Source organism: Meriones unguiculatus, chromosome 11 (genome assembly GCF_030254825.1).
Source record: "Meriones unguiculatus strain TT.TT164.6M chromosome 11, Bangor_MerUng_6.1, whole genome shotgun sequence".
NCBI classification, from domain to species: domain Eukaryota; kingdom Metazoa; phylum Chordata; class Mammalia; order Rodentia; family Muridae; genus Meriones; species Meriones unguiculatus.
Genome location: NC_083359.1, coordinates 78,784,388 through 78,804,721, shown reverse-complemented (window position 1 = coordinate 78,804,721; position 20,334 = coordinate 78,784,388). Strand labels below are relative to the sequence as shown.

Genomic DNA, 20,334 nt, shown 5'->3' with positions numbered 1-20,334 from the left:
GCAGGGGGCACTCTCGGGAAAGGTTAGCACTGGCACGCTGGTGTTGGCACCCAGCAGCGCTTTCCCTAGGGACTGCTTTCTGTCATTGTGCCGAACACCAACGCCCACGAAGACTGAAACTGCAGCCCGCCCTCCGTCTGCCCCCTGTATCAAAGACTCACCCCATTCTGTCTACAAAGGAGAACCAGCAGTTGCCAAAGCAGGGCTGAGTCCCTGCTCCCTGGTGACTCAGATCTGAGACACTGAGCCGCTTTCTTCTGGCAAAATGTCATGATATCCACCTTGTGTATGTCCTCCCTGTGGGACGATTCAGAAAGAAAGGCCTGAGCAGGCCCAGGCTCCTGTATAGTGAGCAAGCTAACATGACAGAAGCCTAGTGGCCCAGGCCTGAATCACAAGATTCTCTCTCTCTCTCTCTCTCTCTCTCTCTCTCTCTCTCTCTCTCTCTCTTTCTCTCTCTCTCTCTCTCCCCTCCCCCTCCAGAACAGGAAGGAGTTAGGAGTTTCAGAGATTCTCTCGTGCATCCATCCATCTTTTTGACGAGGAAAGTGAAGCCCAGAGACCCTAAGTGACTTCTCAGAACTGCGGATAAGGTTTGGTTTAAAGTCAGACAAGACTGGGTCCCTGTCTGGCTTACGCAAACATCTCACTGTGAGCCTCGGTGCCATTCCGTCCTTACCACAGGACTGAAAAATGAAGCTGCCAGTATCCAAAAAGGGATAAGCAAACTGTGCAGCATCCACAAATAAATGATCATTAAAGGGGCGTTACTTCTTGCTCAAGAACATTCAGCAAGTCAGTGCCAAGTGGGACCAACAGCGTACTGTTTAATACACTACCTAGTTCTCTGAATACCTGTAAGAAACAGAGAGAGAAAAAAAAAGGTATTTGGCACCTGAGGAATGACCCTTGAGGCTGTCCTCTGGTCCCTACATTTGTGCGCACACACGTGCACGGACATCCATGTGCGCCCACATACACACCAACATAATACTCAGTTGTAACGCGGGACTTCCTTAGGGGCGAGCTTCAGAATAGTATTCTGTGGAGTCTCACAGCCTTTAGAGCAGGCAGAGTGAGTGCTGTATAACTTCTCAAGGGGAAAACTTAAAGAGGGCTGGCGAAACATTGGTCAGGAGGATACCTGGGAGGCTGGTCCTCTGACACCCCACCTAGGACTCACCACAGTTTTAAAAAAAAATAAAAATAAAAAAGGTAACGAAAATGCTAGCGCAGTTCCAGTTCATTCCTGCAGAGGGCAGACGTTCACAACGTCCGGGAACTGGAAAGCTGGGTTAACCGGCTCAGAAAAGAGCGTTTCCCCAGGCTGTGCTACATTTCCTATCTAAGTACATAGGACACTAAAGCTTTCTACCGACTAATCTCTACAAAATGGATGTTTTTAGATGTCTAACTTATCATGCTAACTTTTCTTTCTGCCCTTCAGATGTGAAGCAGCTTGTCAAAATGACTCAAGCCACCTTTTTCTACCTACTGACATAGAGAAATAGGCTTCAAATAAAACAGACATTTTCTTCCATGGAAACCCAGACCTGGGCAAGAAAACTCCTCAGCTTTCCAAAGCTTTTATTTAAGAGTTGGTGATATAGCTTTGTGGGTAAGAGCACTGGCTGTGAAAGCAAGAGGACATGACTTCAAATCCCAAACACCCACATAAAAGCCACCATGGATGCCAGTGTCTGTACGACCAGAGTTTGGAGGACAGAGACAGGCAAGTCCTGGGAGCTAAGTGTCCAGACGGACAGCCTACCAACATGGCAAGCTTCAGGTCCAGTGAGAGACCCTGTCCCCCGCCCCCCAAAAAAAAAGTGAGCAAAAGAGGAAGATGAGAGAGTGAAAGAGGAAAACAATGGATGTCTTCCATTTCTGGCTTCCACATGCATGCACCTTCACACATGTGTGCATACATCTCACACACACACATACACACACACACACACACACACTCCCTTAACAGTCTTTCAGGACTTTACCTGATGAGGGGCCCTGGGAAACCTCTCATCTCCTCTTGATCCACAGAATCATTAAGTAAAACCTGGAGCAGAAAATAAAATTAGGTCCCCACCAGTGCCCACCAGTCAAATCCAGTTTCAGATCCTGTGGTGTGGCTCAGTGCCCTGTGGATATGGTTATCCTGAAGATGAGCCTCTAGAATCTCAGGGAACATAAACCTAACATCACTTTCTTCAAGGAAAAGCCTACCCATTCCTGCCCACAGTCTAAGGTATATGTGGCTCAGCTCCCCCTCCTGGAGATACTCAGCCTCAAGCAAAGTGAAAGCATGAGAAGAACAATTGGGTTGAGCTGAGCATTCGCACACTGGCGCACACTGGCGCACACGCGCACGCACACACACACACACACACACACACACACACACACACAGGCCCAAGACATTGATTACCTCCATACTGTGCACTTCAACAAGGGCCGTTTGTCCATCAGCAGGAGAGTTGGGGGACACACATACTAGCTGGCCTCCTGGCCCAAAACTCACAGACACGTGGGGAATGTAAAACCTCATGGGTGTCTTGGGGACGGCTGCTGAGGTATCATCTGGCCAAGAGACACACGTGGACATTGTTAGGTTTTCTTCGCTGCGCTTTAGTTGGTCAGTTTCTGTTCACATTCCACCTGGGCCAACATGAGGTGCTGGGTGGGATGCCTAGTTAGAAAAAGTCGGGCTCCAGTCTGATTCAAACCTCTAAGAATATGCCAGATCATAACGCAAGGATTTTACCATTTGAACACACTCGCCTCACGTTCCCCAGCCATGGTCAGGGGACAGGCAGCCGCTTGCTTGCTGCCCATGTGCACATGGCAAACCTCCAGACTAACATTTACACTTTGCATCCTCACTTCACTTCACCCCGTCCTCTCTCCTCTTCATTTTCCTCACTTTTTGCTTAGAAGCACCCCAGCATGCCTCCTGGCCCAACTATGATGACTAGGAGCAGGGTTCCCTTCCCAGAGCCACCTTCACTACACGATCTATTACCAGAGAAGAGGTGGAAAAGGGATCCCAAGTTGGCCTCTCTGCATAAGTCAATATAGCAAACATAGACCCATTTCTGGAAGAGCAGAGGGTGGCTTTCCATTTGACCCAACCTTTCCCTATCAGAATTCACCAGCTCCCGTGGCCACGTGGCACCCACCATCCTGAATAGGCCTCCAAGATGCCGAGACCATTGGTTCGTACTGCTCGGGGGCATCTGTCATGTATTGGCTGAGCTCATAGCTGCTAGAGCTGAGGCCAGACTCGTGGTGCTGGAGAAGGTTGGATTTGCTGGTCAGCGATGGCTGTTGGGGAAGGGGGGAGAAAAACAACTAAATGATCTAGGAAGGCAGTCCAGAGAGGCTTGTCTTCTTCCCAGGTTGTTCCTTCAAAGAAACGAAATTCAAGCTTTCCACTAAACACACTGAATGTGGACTCGCAGAAAGAAGAACCCAGTCCATTGAGCACAGCCCAGTGGGGTCATGGGACTTAGATTTCAGTTTTAATTTCCGTCACCCTGCTGCTATGACCTTAAACAGGTGACTTGGGCTTCTCTGGCCTAATACCTTCATCTGCGGTATAAATTCAAAGTTATCTGTCCTATACACATTACTTATTAATGCACTAGCTATTTTGTGAACATCTGTACCCTCTGGATAACGCGAACTCCCCGCAGACAAGTGAGCAAGGAACTTAGGTTCTAGGAGAGATGAATAAAACAGTGGATTCAAAGGCTCATTGTACACTGTAAAGTGACAGTCACACATTGGGGCTATAGTATCAGTCACCATAACCTCTGCTGTAGCCTAGTAATAGGTACAGAAAAACATTCTAAAAAGAAAAAGAAAAAAGAAAAAGAAAGAAAAGAAAAAGAAAATCAAACAACTCTAATCAGGGAGAAAAAAAAATCTGAGCCTGACAACAATTAAGAACTTATCTCTACAATATTTTTGCATTTCTATAAATCCAAAATTATCCCATAATAAAATATTTATCTCACTACTATCAGGAGCTCTAGTGTGTGACCTAGATGGTGCCTGTTTTAGAGCACAGAGATTAAAGAGTCAGGAAAGATGTCAAGGCTGCTTTTCAAACCTAAATTAAAAGACTCTAGCAACTTTCCATTTCCTAAACCTTTAGTCCCCCCAGGGCACCCTAACACCTAACACGCTGTGGCAGCCTACTGGCTCTCCAAGCACCTCTCAGTGAATTAAGTCCTACCCACTTGACAAAACAGGAATAGGTCAGACCAGAGCCTCCGACTGCTAAGACTCAGATGGGCAGGCAGGGGAAAGTGGTGTGAGTGAAGACTGGCTGGCAGCTACAGACCCACATCCCCATGGCCACAGGCCTCCGGGCCCCCTGTCACGTTAGGTTACCTTTTGTTTCTGGCCCTCACTCTCTGGGAAGAATTCCCCAGGCTGCTCCTGTCCAGAGATAGAAGCAGGGCCATCTTGGTATGGATTCTTGCTGGTGTGTCTGCAGCAAAATGACAGCAGTGTTGAGACAAGTCCCGGGCTAGGCAGCAAGGCTGAAATACTCAGCTGGAGGCTGGCCTGGTGCTATGTAGGCACCTGTCAGGCCAGTTTGAGTGCTAAAGTGAAAAGTATTTCCCCCCTCTCCCACCTCGATGTATTAGAAAGAGGGAATGTTTGGTTCCACACACAGTTATTAGAAGTGGTCCAGACCTTACAGAGAATGGCTGGTCGCTACAGCCTGCCCTCCTGCAAGAGCCCAAGTCAGAGCCTCTGCATTGGTGAAGTCCAAGGCTAAAGTCACCGGGCGAAATACTTCAGTGTCTTCCCTGCTGTGCCTTATGCCAGGAGGATGCCCTATGCTTAGGCCCAGGGAGAGGGAACAGAGACGCACTCCAGCCCCAAAGAGGGTCCAGCCATTACAATCACTGAAGGACCACACTGTTTCTGAGGCCAATATAGGATTTGGCCTTTAGATGGGCCTCAAGCAATCTTTCAGGATGCAGGCTAGTCCTGAGTGGGAACAGCTTTCAGAGATTATAATAATAATAATAATAATAATCTCTCTTCCCAAGATTGTGTCAGTGGTCAGCCTGGGCCACCTTGGACTCTTCCCATGTCTCTGCAGCTGGAACAAAAGCAGACTGTCTTTCGTAGGTCAGGGACCGCCTGACCTTAGACCCCCTAAGATCGTCCTGACAGAGTCTAACCAAATCTCGGCAGCATGGCTTGTTCTTTCACACTTACTGGAATTGGGTCTCACTCTTTGTTCCCAACAAGCTATTGCGCTGTTCTCTTCGATGCTCACTGAAGTACTTTTGGTCCCCATAACCTTCATGGCAGGCAGAAGGACTCCTTTGCCTTGCCGCTGTACCCTCAGAGAAAGCAAAACAAAGACAGGTCACTTGCTGCTTCGGGAAGTCCTTTTAGAAAGACACTAGGGAGCGGTGAGGCTGAGGTACTGCGGCATGGGGAGTAGGATAATGCATTTGCCAAGGTGGGTCGGTCGATGGGTAAGAGCTAACCATGCCAGCCACCAACATGCTCTGAACCAGTGTGCATGCCTTTACATAGTTTAGCAACAGCAGTGTGTGTGTGTGTGTGTGGCAGTGTGTGTGTGTGTGTGTGTGTGTGTGTGTGTGTGTGTGTGTGTGTGTGTTCAGGGATGAAACAAATTCTCTATGCTAGCTAGTCATAAACTGTCATAGCACAATACCCTTTTATGTGGGGGTATAGGATATGGAATGCCAATTGCCACCCTTCTGCTGCCCCCAGGGAAGTGATTGTTGCACTCATATACCCAGCATACCCGATGGCCTTAAGAACTGACTTTGCTGCTAATATAACCTTTGCTACAATAAGCAATGAGAGGAAGAAGTGGATGAAGTGTGCACTATCCATAGAAAGAATAGGATAGGGGTAGGCTCCGTAGTGTCAAAGGGCAGGGTCTTCAAACATGACGTCAGTGGTCTCTGGCCCTGGCAGTAGGCTGCTCATGTATCTCCCCTCCCCAGAGGCTTCTGGAGGTTACTTCATACCTCTTTCTTCTTGCAACAGTTGTGGGTGTCCGTGGTAGTAATAATTTCCGTAAGCATACTCATCCCTTGGTGTCGGAGTGTGGTACCTCTGATAGGGGTCCTCATAGCCTGATCTGAGAGACCACAAAGACAGCCAGTCACCCACCGACAGCAGTAAAGGGAGAAACCAAAGGGAGGCTGGAGGAAACCAGACAACTTCAGAAGACAAGGTGGCTGCCCAGAACCTGACTGCTTCACAGTAGGTCAGAAAATTCAAAATCAGAACAGGGGAGTTCCTGTGCTTCACGAGAAGACTGCAGCTTTTATAATAAGGCTCTTTTTTACTTTAAAATGCTCTTGTAAAAAGGAATTTATTTAATTTTTTTTTATTTTATAGGAATATTCTTACTCTCCAAATATACACATTCAATATCTCAGAAGCTGTTATCTTGGAAAGCCCTGCCCTTGTACTGAGAAAAACCTCTTTCTGAGGAGAATATAATAAGATGCAATGTGCCGTTGGACTTTCCGTGCATATTACAGACAGAAAGGACACTATCACCAGCGTGATGTCTTTTATTGCCTCTGTCCTTGACATACTCAATCTCTTGAGAACTCAACAGTCCAGAAGGATTGGGGAAAGGAACATTATTAGTGTTGCTGTCGATTAACAATATCCATAGAGGCAAAATTATGCATAATAATTGCTGTAACTTTAACCTTCAAACTGTAGAGTAGACAGATATGATCTCAAGTAGAAGAGATAAAGGAAAGCATAGACGACTTCCAATATTTTGTGAAATATTTAGTTCAATACTGTGGGATTGGGGGAGCAGGAGTTCAAGATTCTCCAGGAGAATTACCTCTGTGGTCTCTTCCTCCTCACCTTACAACCTGAAAAAAATCTGTATATACCTTCTCTGAAGAAAGTTTTTCTTACAGTTCTTACATATGAAATGCTGATCTTTGCATGTCTGACACCCTCCAGGTTCAAGCCCCTGGGGTTGTTGGTGCTGTTGATATCAGGCTAAGATCAAAGAAGATGTGAAGTCTTTCAGTGTCCTAGGGAAAGCTTTTCCACAGCCCACAAAAGCTGCCTTTTACCATCCCAAAGCACAGAGGTCCCATCTGCTCTCGGATGTCCCTACCTTCTGCCCATCCCTCTACCACAATCACACTGTGATGGCCGCTCTATGAAGGTTTACTTGGGATAAAAAAAAGAGGGAAACACGGTCACCAGTCACCAAAACCCAAATCAGGCCAGGACAGATTGTGGTTAAGCCAATAGAGAAGAGTGGGTGCCCTGGTGGTTGTCAAACTTGACACAAACCTGGACATATCCAGAAGGAGGGAATCGTAATTCAGGAAGCTCCCCCAGAAGATTGGCCTGTTGGCAAGTTTCTGTAGGGCATTTTCTTGGCTGATGATTGATGAGGGAAGGCCCAACCCACTGGGGAGTGGGGAGGAGCGTTCCCAAGCTGATGGTTCTGGGCTGTAGAAGGAAACTGAGCAATTCAGGGCTAACCAACAAGTAAGCATCATATCATTCCTTCATGGTCTGCTTCAGTTCCTGCTTCCATTCCTTCAGTTCCTGACTTAAGTTCCTGCCCTGACTTCCATCCTCAGTGACGGATTGTGATGTGAAAGTGTAAGATGAAATAAACCCTTTCCTCCCCAAGCTGTTTTTGATCATGGCGTTTTATCACTGCAATAAAACCCTAACTAAAACAGTTAGGAACGAGGAGGAGGGATAGGGGGAGGAGCTAAAGAAAAAAAAGGAGGAGAAATATAACAAGGAAGGAAGAGCAGTACAGAATGGTGACTGCGCTTGAGAGGCTGGGTGAGGGCCTAGGTTTGAGGACAACCTGTTCTATGTAACAAATTCCAAGAACGAGAGAAAGGGGCAGGGAGGAAGAAGGAAATGAACAAGAAAGAAGAACAGCCGACAGTCTATTCATAGGTACTTAGGAGAGCTAGGCCCACTGTAGCCCGAAAAATCATACCTTGAGTACACATGACTAGGATAAGGTCCTTTCAAGTAGTCGGCTCTGGACACAGGCTGAGACCACTCCCCAGGTCTGGGAGCATAGTGGGACTGTTGGTGGTCAGCCCTGGGCTCCTGCTGTGGCTTTGAGCTCCTGCGGGCATCTTGCCATTGGTGGTACAGAGGGTGAGAATGGGGTCTATAAAGTCCACTCTGGAGGCCTCTATTCGCATCCTTTGATGGTGTCATGGGCCTCCCTTGTGGCTGAGATGGCCTCTGGGGAGCCCAAGGTTCCATTTCAGACCCTTTGGGTTTTCCCCCTTGGGTCTTGAGGCCGTTATGTAGTTATTTTAATTTCCTGCACACAAAAAGACAACAAATCGTCATTCTGGAGAGCTGGGGACACAGCTCAGTTAGTAAAAGGTTTGCCTTTCGAGCACCAACATGTCAATTTTATCCCGAGAAGTTACATAAAAAGCCGACAGGCGTGGCGTAGCAGTGCACACCTGTAACCCAGTGCTGGACAGAGAGAAACCCCAGTGTCCTGGGGCTCACTGGACAGCCAACCAAACCTGACCAGTGATCCCCAGGTCCCAGTGAAAGGCCTTGTCTCAAAAAACAGGGTGTCTGGCTCCTGAGGAATGCCACTCCAAGTCAACCTCTGGCCTAAATACACACACACACACACACACACACACACACACACACGCAAACACAAATTCAGCATTTTAAGCTTTTATGCAAACATGGTAGTTGATGAGATTCTGTGAAAAGAGCAACTATGATCTCAAAATTGTCAGGAAAAAAAAACATCTGAGCACAGACATAGAGGAATATGAAAAAAAAATCTCAAACAGATACATTAAATAAATAACAGGCTAGACAATTAGATTGAGGCTGACTAAAAGATTAAGAAAGCACATATGGAACAGCAGATGTGGGTGGCATGGGAGGCAGATAACAGTACTTGATGCAGCTACTAAATGCTATCAGGGAATCCCAATTAATGTTTCCTGGTTTATCCCACCAGCAAATGTTTATACAACACTTAGAACGGATGTGCTGAGGTATCAGAACCAGAAGAACTAGAGTAAGCCTTGTGGGGAGATGGTCAGGTTCAAATCATTTGTCTCTTACCAGACAGATATTTTGTTTCGCCCTCCATGTTCGTTCCCATGGAGACGGAAGATACTGTGAGCTACTGTTGCAGCAGCGTTAGTGTCAAAGTTAAACATGACATATAGAAAATGCCTAGAACGGCCTTAGACATAGTAATTGTTCAATACACTATTCGGAGGTCAAGGAGATGTGCCCCTGGGTACTGTGGGTGCTGTTTGCGGCATAAGCATGAGAACCCGGGTTTCAATCCCTCGCGTGCACATGAGAAGCCACGTCTGGTGCTTCTGGTGCTCCTGCAACCATCAGTGAGCTTCAGATACAGTGAGGGACCTTGGCTCAAAAACTAAGCTGGAGGCCATAGAGGAAGGCACTCAGTATTGACCTCTGTCTAGCCTCCACACACACACACACACACACATACAAAATGTGTGTACATGTACACGTATCACACATGCGTACATAGGTACACACATACACATGCAGGCACACGCGCACATACAGACACATATCACATCACATACACACACATGTGTACATACACATACACAAACACACTCTTTCAAATGACCCTATAAAAGACTTCTCTTCTGACTACTTTCTTTAAGTTCCTCTCTTACCCTTCCTCTGGGCGAACCAAGAGACACAAGTTTGGGGCTGCTGCTATGGAAAAACAGAGCCAAGTCTCCGTTCTTTCTGACTGAAGACGTTTAGACCTGAAAGTTTCTCTCCTATGAGACTAGCTTCCCCACTCATTCCTCAAGATAAGAACGAGCCCCAGGGACTGGTGTGCTTCCCCAGGTCCTCCACTTGCACGGCAGAGAGGCACATCAAGGAGGGAAAGCCCAGCCAGGGCAAGCCCAGCCAGGCCCTGCTTCTGTCCAGAGTATTCTGGATCACCAGCAAGCAAGGGCAGCCTCCCCTCTCCTTTCCCTTCGGAATGTTGAAGACAATCTGATTCTGAACCTGTTAGCTCGCTCTTAGTACAGACGCTTCCAAGTTCATCTGGAAACTCTTATCAGAAGAAAAGGTCAAAAGGGCATATGGTGAAAGCAAGATTACCCTGTTTGAACACCACAGAGCCAGGGTCCAGAGCAATGAGCCAGGAGCTGTGAGACAGCAAGAAGGGCAGGCAAGAGAGGGGCCTTCTGTTTCAGGCCAGTCATAACACAGGACCTGCTGCCTTCCTCTCCAGGCCAGCTTGCTTCCTCAAAACACTCAGTAGTAATGAAAACTTTGCCAGCAAATTCCAGGAAGGGACCGGTAACCCACCCTCCCCCCCAGTACCATACAAGGATCCTTTGCTTAAAGTCCCATGCTTATTTGTGTCTTCTTACTTGGCCACAAGTAAGAAGAACTTGAAAATTGATTCACTTGTCCTGATTGAAAAGTAATTGATTCACTTTGCACTAAGCATCCTGGCCCCGACTACAAAGGCACAACACCCGGATCGCTCTGTCATCAAGAGTCACCAACTCCAGGAGTTTAGACCTGGTGTTGTAATTAAGGGTTCTCATTTCCGAACCTCTGAGAGTCTCAAAATGACAGAATTCTTTCTATAATAACAATCGCAGCTTTGTACGCACAGGAGTGACCCCCCACCCCGCCCCACCCCCAACAGCTCAATAAGAACAGCCCGCTTCCAACTCCATCAGCGCAAGCACACACAACTCAAGCCAACTCAAGCGAAAGAAGGGGGCCAGTGCCCCCACGCACCTGCTCTGCCGGCTCTCTACCTTCTTTCAGTGTGGCTCCGGGGACCTGCTGGGGAGTGCCTTCTCCCCTCTTAGAGCCTGACAAAGTCCAGGTGCCACATCCACCAAGACTCACCTTCACATCTGCAGCCAATTACTTACCTTTGTAACTGCCCGGCCTCCATGGAGCTGATTCATTAGAGCAAAGTCCATGTAGCTACCGCGGGCTGGGACAGTCCTGACTTGGCGTATTTGCTCAGAACCTGGTAGGGGCTGGTGCTTTTGTTTACCTGGTCCTGCACTAAGCCAGCTACACTCCGATGAGAATACATCCAACCCCCACCACCACACACACACACACACACACCTCCTTCCCCACGACAAATACGGAAGAGGGACACTAGAGAAAGGAAACCCAGAATGGCCCGAGGCGGACTGATCTGCGGGGTGTGGACTTGTGGCTCTGCCGCTGGCTGGCTCTGTTACTCTACGTCTCTGAGCCTCAGTTTCCCTTTCTAACACTTGTCTGACCAGGCTCACGGACAGGGGTGGATTTGGTGAAGTACATGAGCTACAAGCAAGTACACACTAAAAGCAGGCACAGCCTTTCCAGATGATAGGAGCCGATGGCTCGCACTGGTTTCCCTCACCCAGGCTTCCCTCCCCAATGGGCTCCGGCTGCGCAGTCACCTCTGGTCTCCAGCTGAAGGGAAGAGTTCAGTCCCAATACTGAACTGATGGCCCTGAAAAGTTTTCTATCACAAGGAGGGAATTTCTCACATTTGAAAAGTATATATTTTAATGCTAAGTAGACACAGCGTGCTGTCATTTCTCCTTTGGGATGTACATTTTAAATCTTAAATCCTGCTCTAAACTGGGCCCGGTTTTTATTCTTTCAACAAACCTGTTTGTTTTGTCCGAAGGCTAGCACTCACACGTGATAAGAGCTATATCCTCAGCCCTGATTTTTGTTTGTTTGGTTGGTTGGTTTGGTTTGGTTTTGGTTTTTTCTTTTCTGTTTGTTTTTGTTTTGTTTTGTTTTGCTTTTGTTTTTGTTTCCTTTTTTAATTGGGGAGGGGTTGTTCAAGGCCAGGTTTCTCTGTGTAACGCTGGATGATGTCCTGGAACTCACACTGTAGACCAGGCTGGCCTTAAACTCACAGAGATCCTCCTGCTTCTGCCTCTCTGCCTCCCAGCTGCTGGGATTAAAGGCTTGCCGCACCACTGACCAGCTTAGCCCCTTTTGAGAAGTAAGTCTCACTAAACTGCCCAGGCTGGCCTTCAGCTCACTCGGTAAATGAAGTAGTCCTTGAAGTTGATCAGAGGCCCCCATCAACAAACTCTTAAATGAGTTCCTGTTATTTGCCAGCATTTGCTACATACAAATATGAAAAGATACTGTCCGCAATTCCAAGCACCTTAGAACAAATTAGCCTTTCATGAAGTTCCTGGTCCAGGATAAAACACCATTATCAGCTCTTGTGGTCAGATAAGTAACGGATCTAAGCCGTAAGACTTTCTCTTCACCCCAAGCACCTAACAAGTCTCAGACTGTAGACGGTGGTTCCTTACCATGCTAGGCCTTGAGTCCTAGCTTACTAACGGCTGCATCGATGCTTTTGCTCTCTCTGGAAAGAGGCAACAGAGGCACACGCGGACACTGACAGCAGGAATCACAACACTGTTAATTACCAGACAGACTCTACATCAATTATGTTTTTACATGTCACAATTCCAGGAGTAAAACTCTAACATGAGACTCACTCACCCTGGGTCACAACAGCAGTGTCCCTGGGGTGCTGTAAAAAGAATCTCAGAGATCATTTGAGCCACTTCACTTTAATTTAAAAAAAAAAAAAAAAAAAAAGATAAAACTAAGAAACACAGAATAGTGCTTTACTCAAGATCTTACAAGGCTAAATAGAAGACCAGTGAGGAGGGTGTTGGAATATTAGCTACAGCTAGCTGCATTACATAGGCCTCCCAGATCTGAGTGTGAAATATTTAAGAGTTCTGTGAACTGGTCATAAAGCCAGAGGTAATTCAAAATTCACTATGCCCTGGGTGTCCACACCATAGAAACTGGTGAATGCTGTTTGTTTTTCAGCAAACAAGTTTACCAGCACACTGAGTTTAATCCCAGACTCATAGCTCTTAATTCCCTGTTCCTTCAGTTTTAGAGTTATCATTCCGTTGCTAACCTTACTTAGCTGCACATTTCTAGTTTAAACGTCTAGCCCAGTTACTCCAAATGCTCCTTTTGTGGCATCCCCAAGCACCTCTAATTATCTCAAGAGTTATTATGAAACTCTTCAAACACTCACCAACCGAAATTAATTTTAATTAGCTTTAATTATTTTGTATAGACATATGGTATATACAACAGTTAAATGGGTCACAGAAGGAAATAGATTGTGGTGGGATCTCACCACTCCAAAGCATTTGGGATTTCCCAATCCCTGTTTTCTCAGCCCCAAATAGCTACAGTTGCCACCGAGTCTTTCTACCTGGCAACTAAATTCTTCCTGGTTCCCAGACAAATTTTATCTAGCTCGACAAGGCTTTACGAGCTCAGGCTCTACTAAGGAGAGATTTGAATTAGTCCTGACATTCTAGACTCTGGGTACAATGACCCCACATGAACCCATACATTCCCTCATGCCCAAACAGCTACTGCCTTTACTCTATCCTTGCCCTGGTGTCCTGCCCTCATACCTGATTCTTGTTCTGCATCCCAATTATTCATCAAGAGGAGCCTTGGGAGCTTGCTAATCGGTGTGAATTTCACACACTCCCTGGCCTCCTTCCCAAATGTCAGGCTACTATCTAGGGTCTTGGTTCAAACAAGAGAAACTACCAGGCCTATAGACTGAATGTGATTTTCTTTGAATAATTGCAAGTTGAAATCCTAAATCCTAATGTGACAGAGTCAGGAGGTGAGGCCTTTGGGAGGTGAACAATCATGTTAGTGGAGCCCTTTGAGTGGGGTTTATGCCCTCTGCAAAGGCTCGGGGGGAACGTTCTTTCTCTCTGCTCTCTGTCCTGGAACGAGATAATCAGAAAACAGGTATCTGCAAACCCAAAAGCAGGCCCTCATCAGACAGCAGATCTGCCAACAAATTGATCCTGCCCTTCCTAGGCTCTAGAAATGTGAGAAATAAATTCCTGTCACTTAAGCCATCAAGCCTGCGGGATTCCGTTGCAGCAGCTTGAGCTGGCATGATCCAGGTGTGAAGTGTGTCTGACAAGAAGGCCATCACCGCTGCTGAGTCTCCCACCATCAGACGGAGCTGGCGGATGCCGACACCAACCCAGCTCCAGCGCAGGTTTGCCAGGAGTGCCCCAGTCCTGTGACCTCAGGACCGATCAGTATTACAAAGAACAGCCCAACAAGTGAGACCGTTCCCCAGCCTTGACCTTCTTCCTTCACCAAAATTAAAAACTTAGTTCTGTGTCAACATGTTAGCGGTAGTTATCTACTTTGGGGTAATAGAATTTTACATGATTTTATTTTCCTTTTTGCTTGTTCACAGAATCTAACTTCTCTGTGATAGATGATAGATAGATAGATAGATAGATAAATAGATAGATAGATAGATAGATAGATAGATAGATAGATAGATAGAGACATAGAGACATAGAGACATAGAGATATAGATGAATACATAGATACATAGATAGATAGATGGAAAGATAGATAGAATCCATATATCCAATGTATAGACTAGATTTATATATTTGATATATATATAAATATATATACTGCCTTTACTCTATCCTTGCCCTGGTGTCCTGCCCTCATACCTGATTCTTGTTCTGCATCCCAATTATTCATCAAGAGGAGCCTTGGGAGCTTGCTAATCGGTGTGAATTTCACACACTCCCTGGCCTCAATATATAGATTGAATATATTCAAATGTGTTGTCACAGTAGTAACTAATTGGAGACCCAAGTTACTAAGTAAGGCAATCATACCTACAAAGCTTCCAAGTTGGTTAACTGTGGTACGTCTGCTATTGTGTGGATAATTTGAACCATTCATTTACAAAGCAAGTATTTGTGGAATAATATCTAACCGTATCATGTGCATTTGAAGCACATAGAAACCCAGCATACGGTCCTTGATTTTTAAAGAGCTTTAAATTCAGTGAAGTATCAGACACTGTTTTCAGGATTATTCTGAAATGTCGGTGGTTTTTCTGGGAAAAGGATGTGCAGAGGAAAACATGAGGCAAAATGAGGAGGTATGTTACTTGAGGCTGTTTAAGAAAAAGAGGAGACAGAACTATACACATATTATACAAGAAGAATGCTGTGCACAGAAGGCGAGCATCACGTGTTTTATAATAGAAGCAACGTGAGTTGGTACTCTGTTAGCTACAGATTATTGGAGAGGAGTCAGGGACGATATCTAGAGATGAGACCATGCTATATTTGTTTTCTAACATACAGTAATCTTGGGAGGGGGGCCGATTCCTTAGGAAAGATGATGGTGCCAGTTTGAGACATGCTAAGTGTGAGGGACCTGGAGGACACAGGTAGATATAGTCAATACGGCACTGGCCGCGATGGTCTGGGGACCAAGAAAGAGGTCTGACATGAGCAATGGATGCTATTATGGAGAAAAAACTGACAATGAGAAACAAGTCTGGGGAGGAACCCTCAGGGCACCAACAGTAAGAGCTGGACACAGCAAAGGAGCCTGTGCAGGACAAGGAAGTGGCAGACAGATCTCTGAGAACTGGGAGAAAACAGTACTCCATAAACCCAAGGAGGCGATGGCTTCAAAACCAGAAAAACAGCCAGCAGTTCCAAACTTAGGGCTACAATGAGACAGGCAACAAGTGACAGTTCTCTGAGTCACTGAATTTGACTATCAGGAAGCCTGAGGATCTTAGCATGACCCATTTCAGTGGAGCTATGTTCAAGGCAGTGAGGGATTAGACTTTGAAGTGATGAAGGACACAGCAAGCCAATGGGTCTTTCTACAGGGCTGGAAGGGCAGAACAGGGCTGGGTCTACCGCCGGCACTCAGGTTTGAAGAATCCGTTTAGATTAGACAAGGCAGCATGTATGACCCTGCTGGTTCATGTGGAAGAATGCAAGCACTGGAAAGAAACTGAGGGGAGGCACGTGGAACCCAGGATAGGGGAGCACACATCTGAACCTCACTAAGAGGGGGGAGACACATTCATCTGAGAAGGGACACAGAAAGTAAAAATCAGTTCAGACGAAGATGAGTTTACACCCGAGAAAGAAAATGCTTCCTGGGAACGCTGAGCAGTTCTGCTGGCTGCCTCCAGGGGAAGCATCTGGAAACAGACTTGAGAGACAATGTAAGGTTTCACACAGCCAGTGTGGAAAACATGAGGGGCTACAACTAGGCACATGCCCTCAAGTAAGAAGTGGACCGGAAATACGCCACTGTTAGACAGAGTACTGCTGGCTTTAACCTCCATGAGGGCATGGGCTTTCTGTCCTTCGTCTCATACCCTGTGCCTGGCATGCGGTAACAGCTCAGATACGTTTCATTTATAAACATCTCAAACATAGAGCAGTGACAGCTTCACCGTGATTTCACCCAGTTGTTTTCACAACAAATATTGAATTACACTTTTAAAGAGAGGCTCAAAGAAAGCAAAGGAGAATGCCGAGGCTCTGAGTGAAGGGAATTGGCCGAAGAGTGAATAAATTGTGCGGTATGGACAACGACAGGCCCACACTATGGGCCTGTCTTGCTAAACCAGGGTCGCTAGCTAGAACTGAGAGGCACATTCCAACACGAGAGTGAAAGAACAACATTAAATTTCAGTAATGACTTTTAAAACTCAGTCCAGGTGGTGAAGACTGGATGGTTTCCATATGTGTCTTTCCAGCAGTGTCTGGGTATGTGACTCTTTACAGCGAGTGAGTGTCTCACAGACTCTGACTCCAAGAATGAATCAAAGGGCACAGGGCTCACGGGGGAGCAAGGCCACCCATGAAGCTCATCTTACAACTGTGTCTTGTAGCCTTAGCCACTTATTGGGCACCAAAGTTCCCATGCTTCCTTTAGGTGAAGCTGGGTTACAAGAAAGACACAGGATTATGCTCTGATCAAAAGTTCCAATCATGGAGAGGTGGAGTGCCGGCGGGCAGGGGTGGGGAATGGTGCCTGTGCCAAAGTCAATTAATCTGGCACAGACACTGTCAGTCACCAGCACCAGTCCTGGGACTTCCTGAAGTGTTAGAAACAAAGGTTGGCACACTCTATACTCCACTACAACGAAGAACCCTATAGGTAGTCCTTGGCAGTGGATTCCTTTTATTGACACTTATCTGGCCTTCCCCAAACCTGTTCTTCCTACATCCAGCTCTAATACCAAGAGCAGGAGAGACAGCCCATCATTCAAGAAGGATTCTAAGCTTGCTTGGCAGTCCTGGGCTGGCAGGAGAACCCTACATCGCATCCACTCACCTTCCCATTTTATTGGTACCCTCTGAGTCAAGATAGGCACACTGGTAAAGAGGGATGTTTCTGTGACTTCAGGACCCATGTCAAGTGCCAAAGGGCAGAGAAGACTCACGCAGCAGCCAAGTGAAATAAAGGTCTTTAGTACTCTCAGAGTGTTCTCCTTGCTGTGGATCAATGGCTGTGAATTCCTAAGAGGAGGAGCGCCGCTCAGTCCTGGAATAAGACTGTGTGAACATGAGCTCCCGTTCTACCATCTGCTGGCCGCGCAAACCTGTTAGTTACTTCTCTATCCCCTTTTCTTCATCTGCAGAGACGATCACAGAACCCTGCCTTACAGAATTACAAAGACAAGAATCAGATCTAAAACCTGCACGTAATTTAAATATAATAAATGCCCAATGGGTGTTAATAATTACCACTTCCCTACGTGAACTAGAAAATGCACCCACAAGGTATTCTACACGCATCACCAGTAGGAGACCTGAATATTTATTACTGCTGTGAAATCAACAAATCCTCCTTGACACTTAATGCAGTGCCTGCATTGATCTAGGACTTGGAGGACATAGAGAAGGATCACTTGACTCCACAGGAAAAAAAGGTGAATGGATTAAGGTGAGCACGATAGCATTGGCAACTTTAAGGAAGTGTGGTCCAGTGCATCCCACACAGGAAGTCGGATGCTCCAGGAACAAGACAGGACGCCACGAAGCATGACTTTTCTTCTATAAGCTATTTTAAATAGAATTTCTATTTAACATCAATATAAACATTCTGGAGAGAAGCTCAAACTTGCATTCATTTTTAAGACAAGCATGAGACATCAAGAAAAAAAATTCCACATTGGCTATGAGACAAATAAACAGACACATATTCTGCACCCCCAGGCTGAGTCATTCCTTGCCACTCAGTGGGGAAGTTTCAGGGACTTCTGAACAAGAGCAGACATTCAGACATACAGAGCCAATGAGCTGGAAAGAGCCTCTGGAAGAAATCCATCCCTGCAGGTAAAGCCATGACTATGCCAGTGAAGCTCAAGCCAAGACCCCCTCTGATGTAAAGTTCTTTCATTTCCAGACCTAAAGCATTCTGAGCTCTCTACTGCTAGATAAAATTCTGTTTTATATAAGACCCTGAGCGCAAAAAAAAAAAAAAGACCCTGAGCGCTCAACCACCCACTAACCATGTTAGTGAGCACTGCACCAACTCACTAACTTGTTTGTAGAGACCTAATAGTCTAGTACTGTCTCGGTTTTCCTGAAACACATGGGGTTTCATCTCTGGGTTTCATCTCTGGCATTCTTGGGGACCACATAGAAATATACCCCAATATTTTAAGGCTTATATGGCCTTCCTAAAGGGAAGACATATAGATGTGTCTCAGAACCCCGGCTCAGTTGTTTGAAGACAGGGAATACCCACCATGCAGCTCAACAATCTTTTCTTTCCCAGATTATACAGCCCCAAACTCGTTCATCAAATTTCCCATCTTAATCTTTCCGGAAAGTAGCAAAGTTCCAAAGAACTGGGAATTGATGGGACTACAGAGATGGCCCATGGCTCAGGCCACTTGGTGTTTGCAGAGGACTGGAACTTAGTTGCCAGCTCCCCCATGGAACAGCTCACAAACCCCTCCAACTCCAGGACATCCAACATTCTCTTCCAGCCTCCGTAGGCACCTGCACATGAGTGTATACAAGTATACACACCCAGAGACAAACGCACATGCTCGCATACACACAAATTAAATTAAATCTTACAAAAAAATGGGAATTGAAACTGAGCTTTAATATTTTCACTCGGTTATTTCCCAGCCACGCACATCTAGGAAAAACAAAAATCACTCAATTGTTATACTATCCCATGGTCTTCATCTTTAAAATGAAATCTTTAAAGCGCTTCTCTGAAGGACTGTGACATGGATGAAATGAACTTACGTGTGGAAAGCTCGGAAGGAAGCGCCTGTTAAGCATGAGGGTGGGCTTGGAATAAACATTTGCCTTTCATCTAGGTTCTTCACGTTCTATAGAGGTGTGACAACTTGAACTCCCTGAGCAGGTGGTTATTGGGCAGGTGCTGTGGTGGCGAGCCCTTCACACTTGGAATTAGATTTGCCTTCCAGCACCTCCACGGATTAGTTGTGAGACAAACAAGTTACTTAATATCTCTGGCAAAGTAGCCTCCGTGGTTAAAGGAGTGGGTGATAATTGATACCCTGGTAAGACAGTGGCAGAATAAGTGAGAGGAAACACTGTTTGTGGCATATACCCAATGTTTAACTAATATTTTAGGAACAAACAAATACATGGTCTAACAGGTGTGGCCACGTGAGAGTGGTGAGTAATGCGGGCCAAGACATTTGCAGATCACATTGCGTAGCAACATTTAAGAGTTAGGCTCCCCTTGCAAGAAGCATTTAGCAAAGTACATATATATATGGTAAGTGTTCAGCAAAGGTTGCTTTCCAAAGAGCGCAGCAGCCAAAGATGGACAGATGAGCCCTAGCTGAGTGGGCTAAGGTACAAACCATACAGCCTAAGGATCTGAGTTCAATCCCACATGGTAGAAGGAAAGACCTGAGTCCCACAAATTGTCCTTTGACCTCCTCACTATCACTGCAGTGTATACATACGCACACTAAAGGAATGTGATTTTTAAAAGCTTAAAACTTCTGTGCAGCAGAAGAAACTGTAAGCCAAGTGAGGAGGCAGTTTCACAAAACAGGAGAAAAATCCTTGCCAGATACACATCCAAAAGTGGACTGGTATCTAGAATTAGAACTTAAAAAATACTAAACAACAGAAAAACAAACAACATAATTGAAAAATGAACCATAGTTGTAATTTTTTAAAAAATAGTTAATTTAAAAAAAGGAAAGAAAGAAAGAAAGAAACACAAATAGCTAGTAAAACTTTGAAAGGTGATCAACATCAGTAGCCACCAGAGGAAAAACAAATTAAAAGAATGATGAGGTTCCATCTCACCCAGTCACAATGGCTTTCATCATGAATTCAAGTGACAACAAATGCTGGAAAGAATGTGCAGAAACAGGAACCCTCATTCTCTGTTGATGGGAGT

General features: G+C 45.9%; 1 protein-coding gene across 13 annotated transcripts in view; it reads right to left on the bottom strand.

Annotated features, from left to right (window-relative positions):
• Sec16b (SEC16 homolog B, endoplasmic reticulum export factor) overlaps positions 1-20,334 on the bottom strand; it is a 57,459-nt gene that overhangs the window by 29,141 nt on the left and 7,984 nt on the right. For 5 of the 13 annotated variants that reach the window (XR_009584607.1, XM_060364519.1, XM_060364522.1 and 2 more), the window contains exons 1-10: positions 10,825-10,957; positions 8,012-8,350; positions 7,339-7,500; positions 6,031-6,142; positions 5,239-5,369; positions 4,396-4,495; positions 3,177-3,321; positions 2,426-2,577; positions 1,995-2,056; positions 162-297 (exon numbers count right to left, since the gene is read on the bottom strand). Coding sequence is in view for 12 of the 13 variants with exons in the window: in XM_060364519.1 (XP_060220502.1) it covers positions 162-297; positions 1,995-2,056; positions 2,426-2,577; positions 3,177-3,321; positions 4,396-4,495; positions 5,239-5,369; positions 6,031-6,142; positions 7,339-7,500; positions 8,012-8,289 (1,278 nt within the window). In the remaining variant the exon portion in view is untranslated. The other 8 variants (XM_021642621.2, XM_021642622.2, XM_060364520.1 and 5 more) reach the window with 7 other exon arrangements.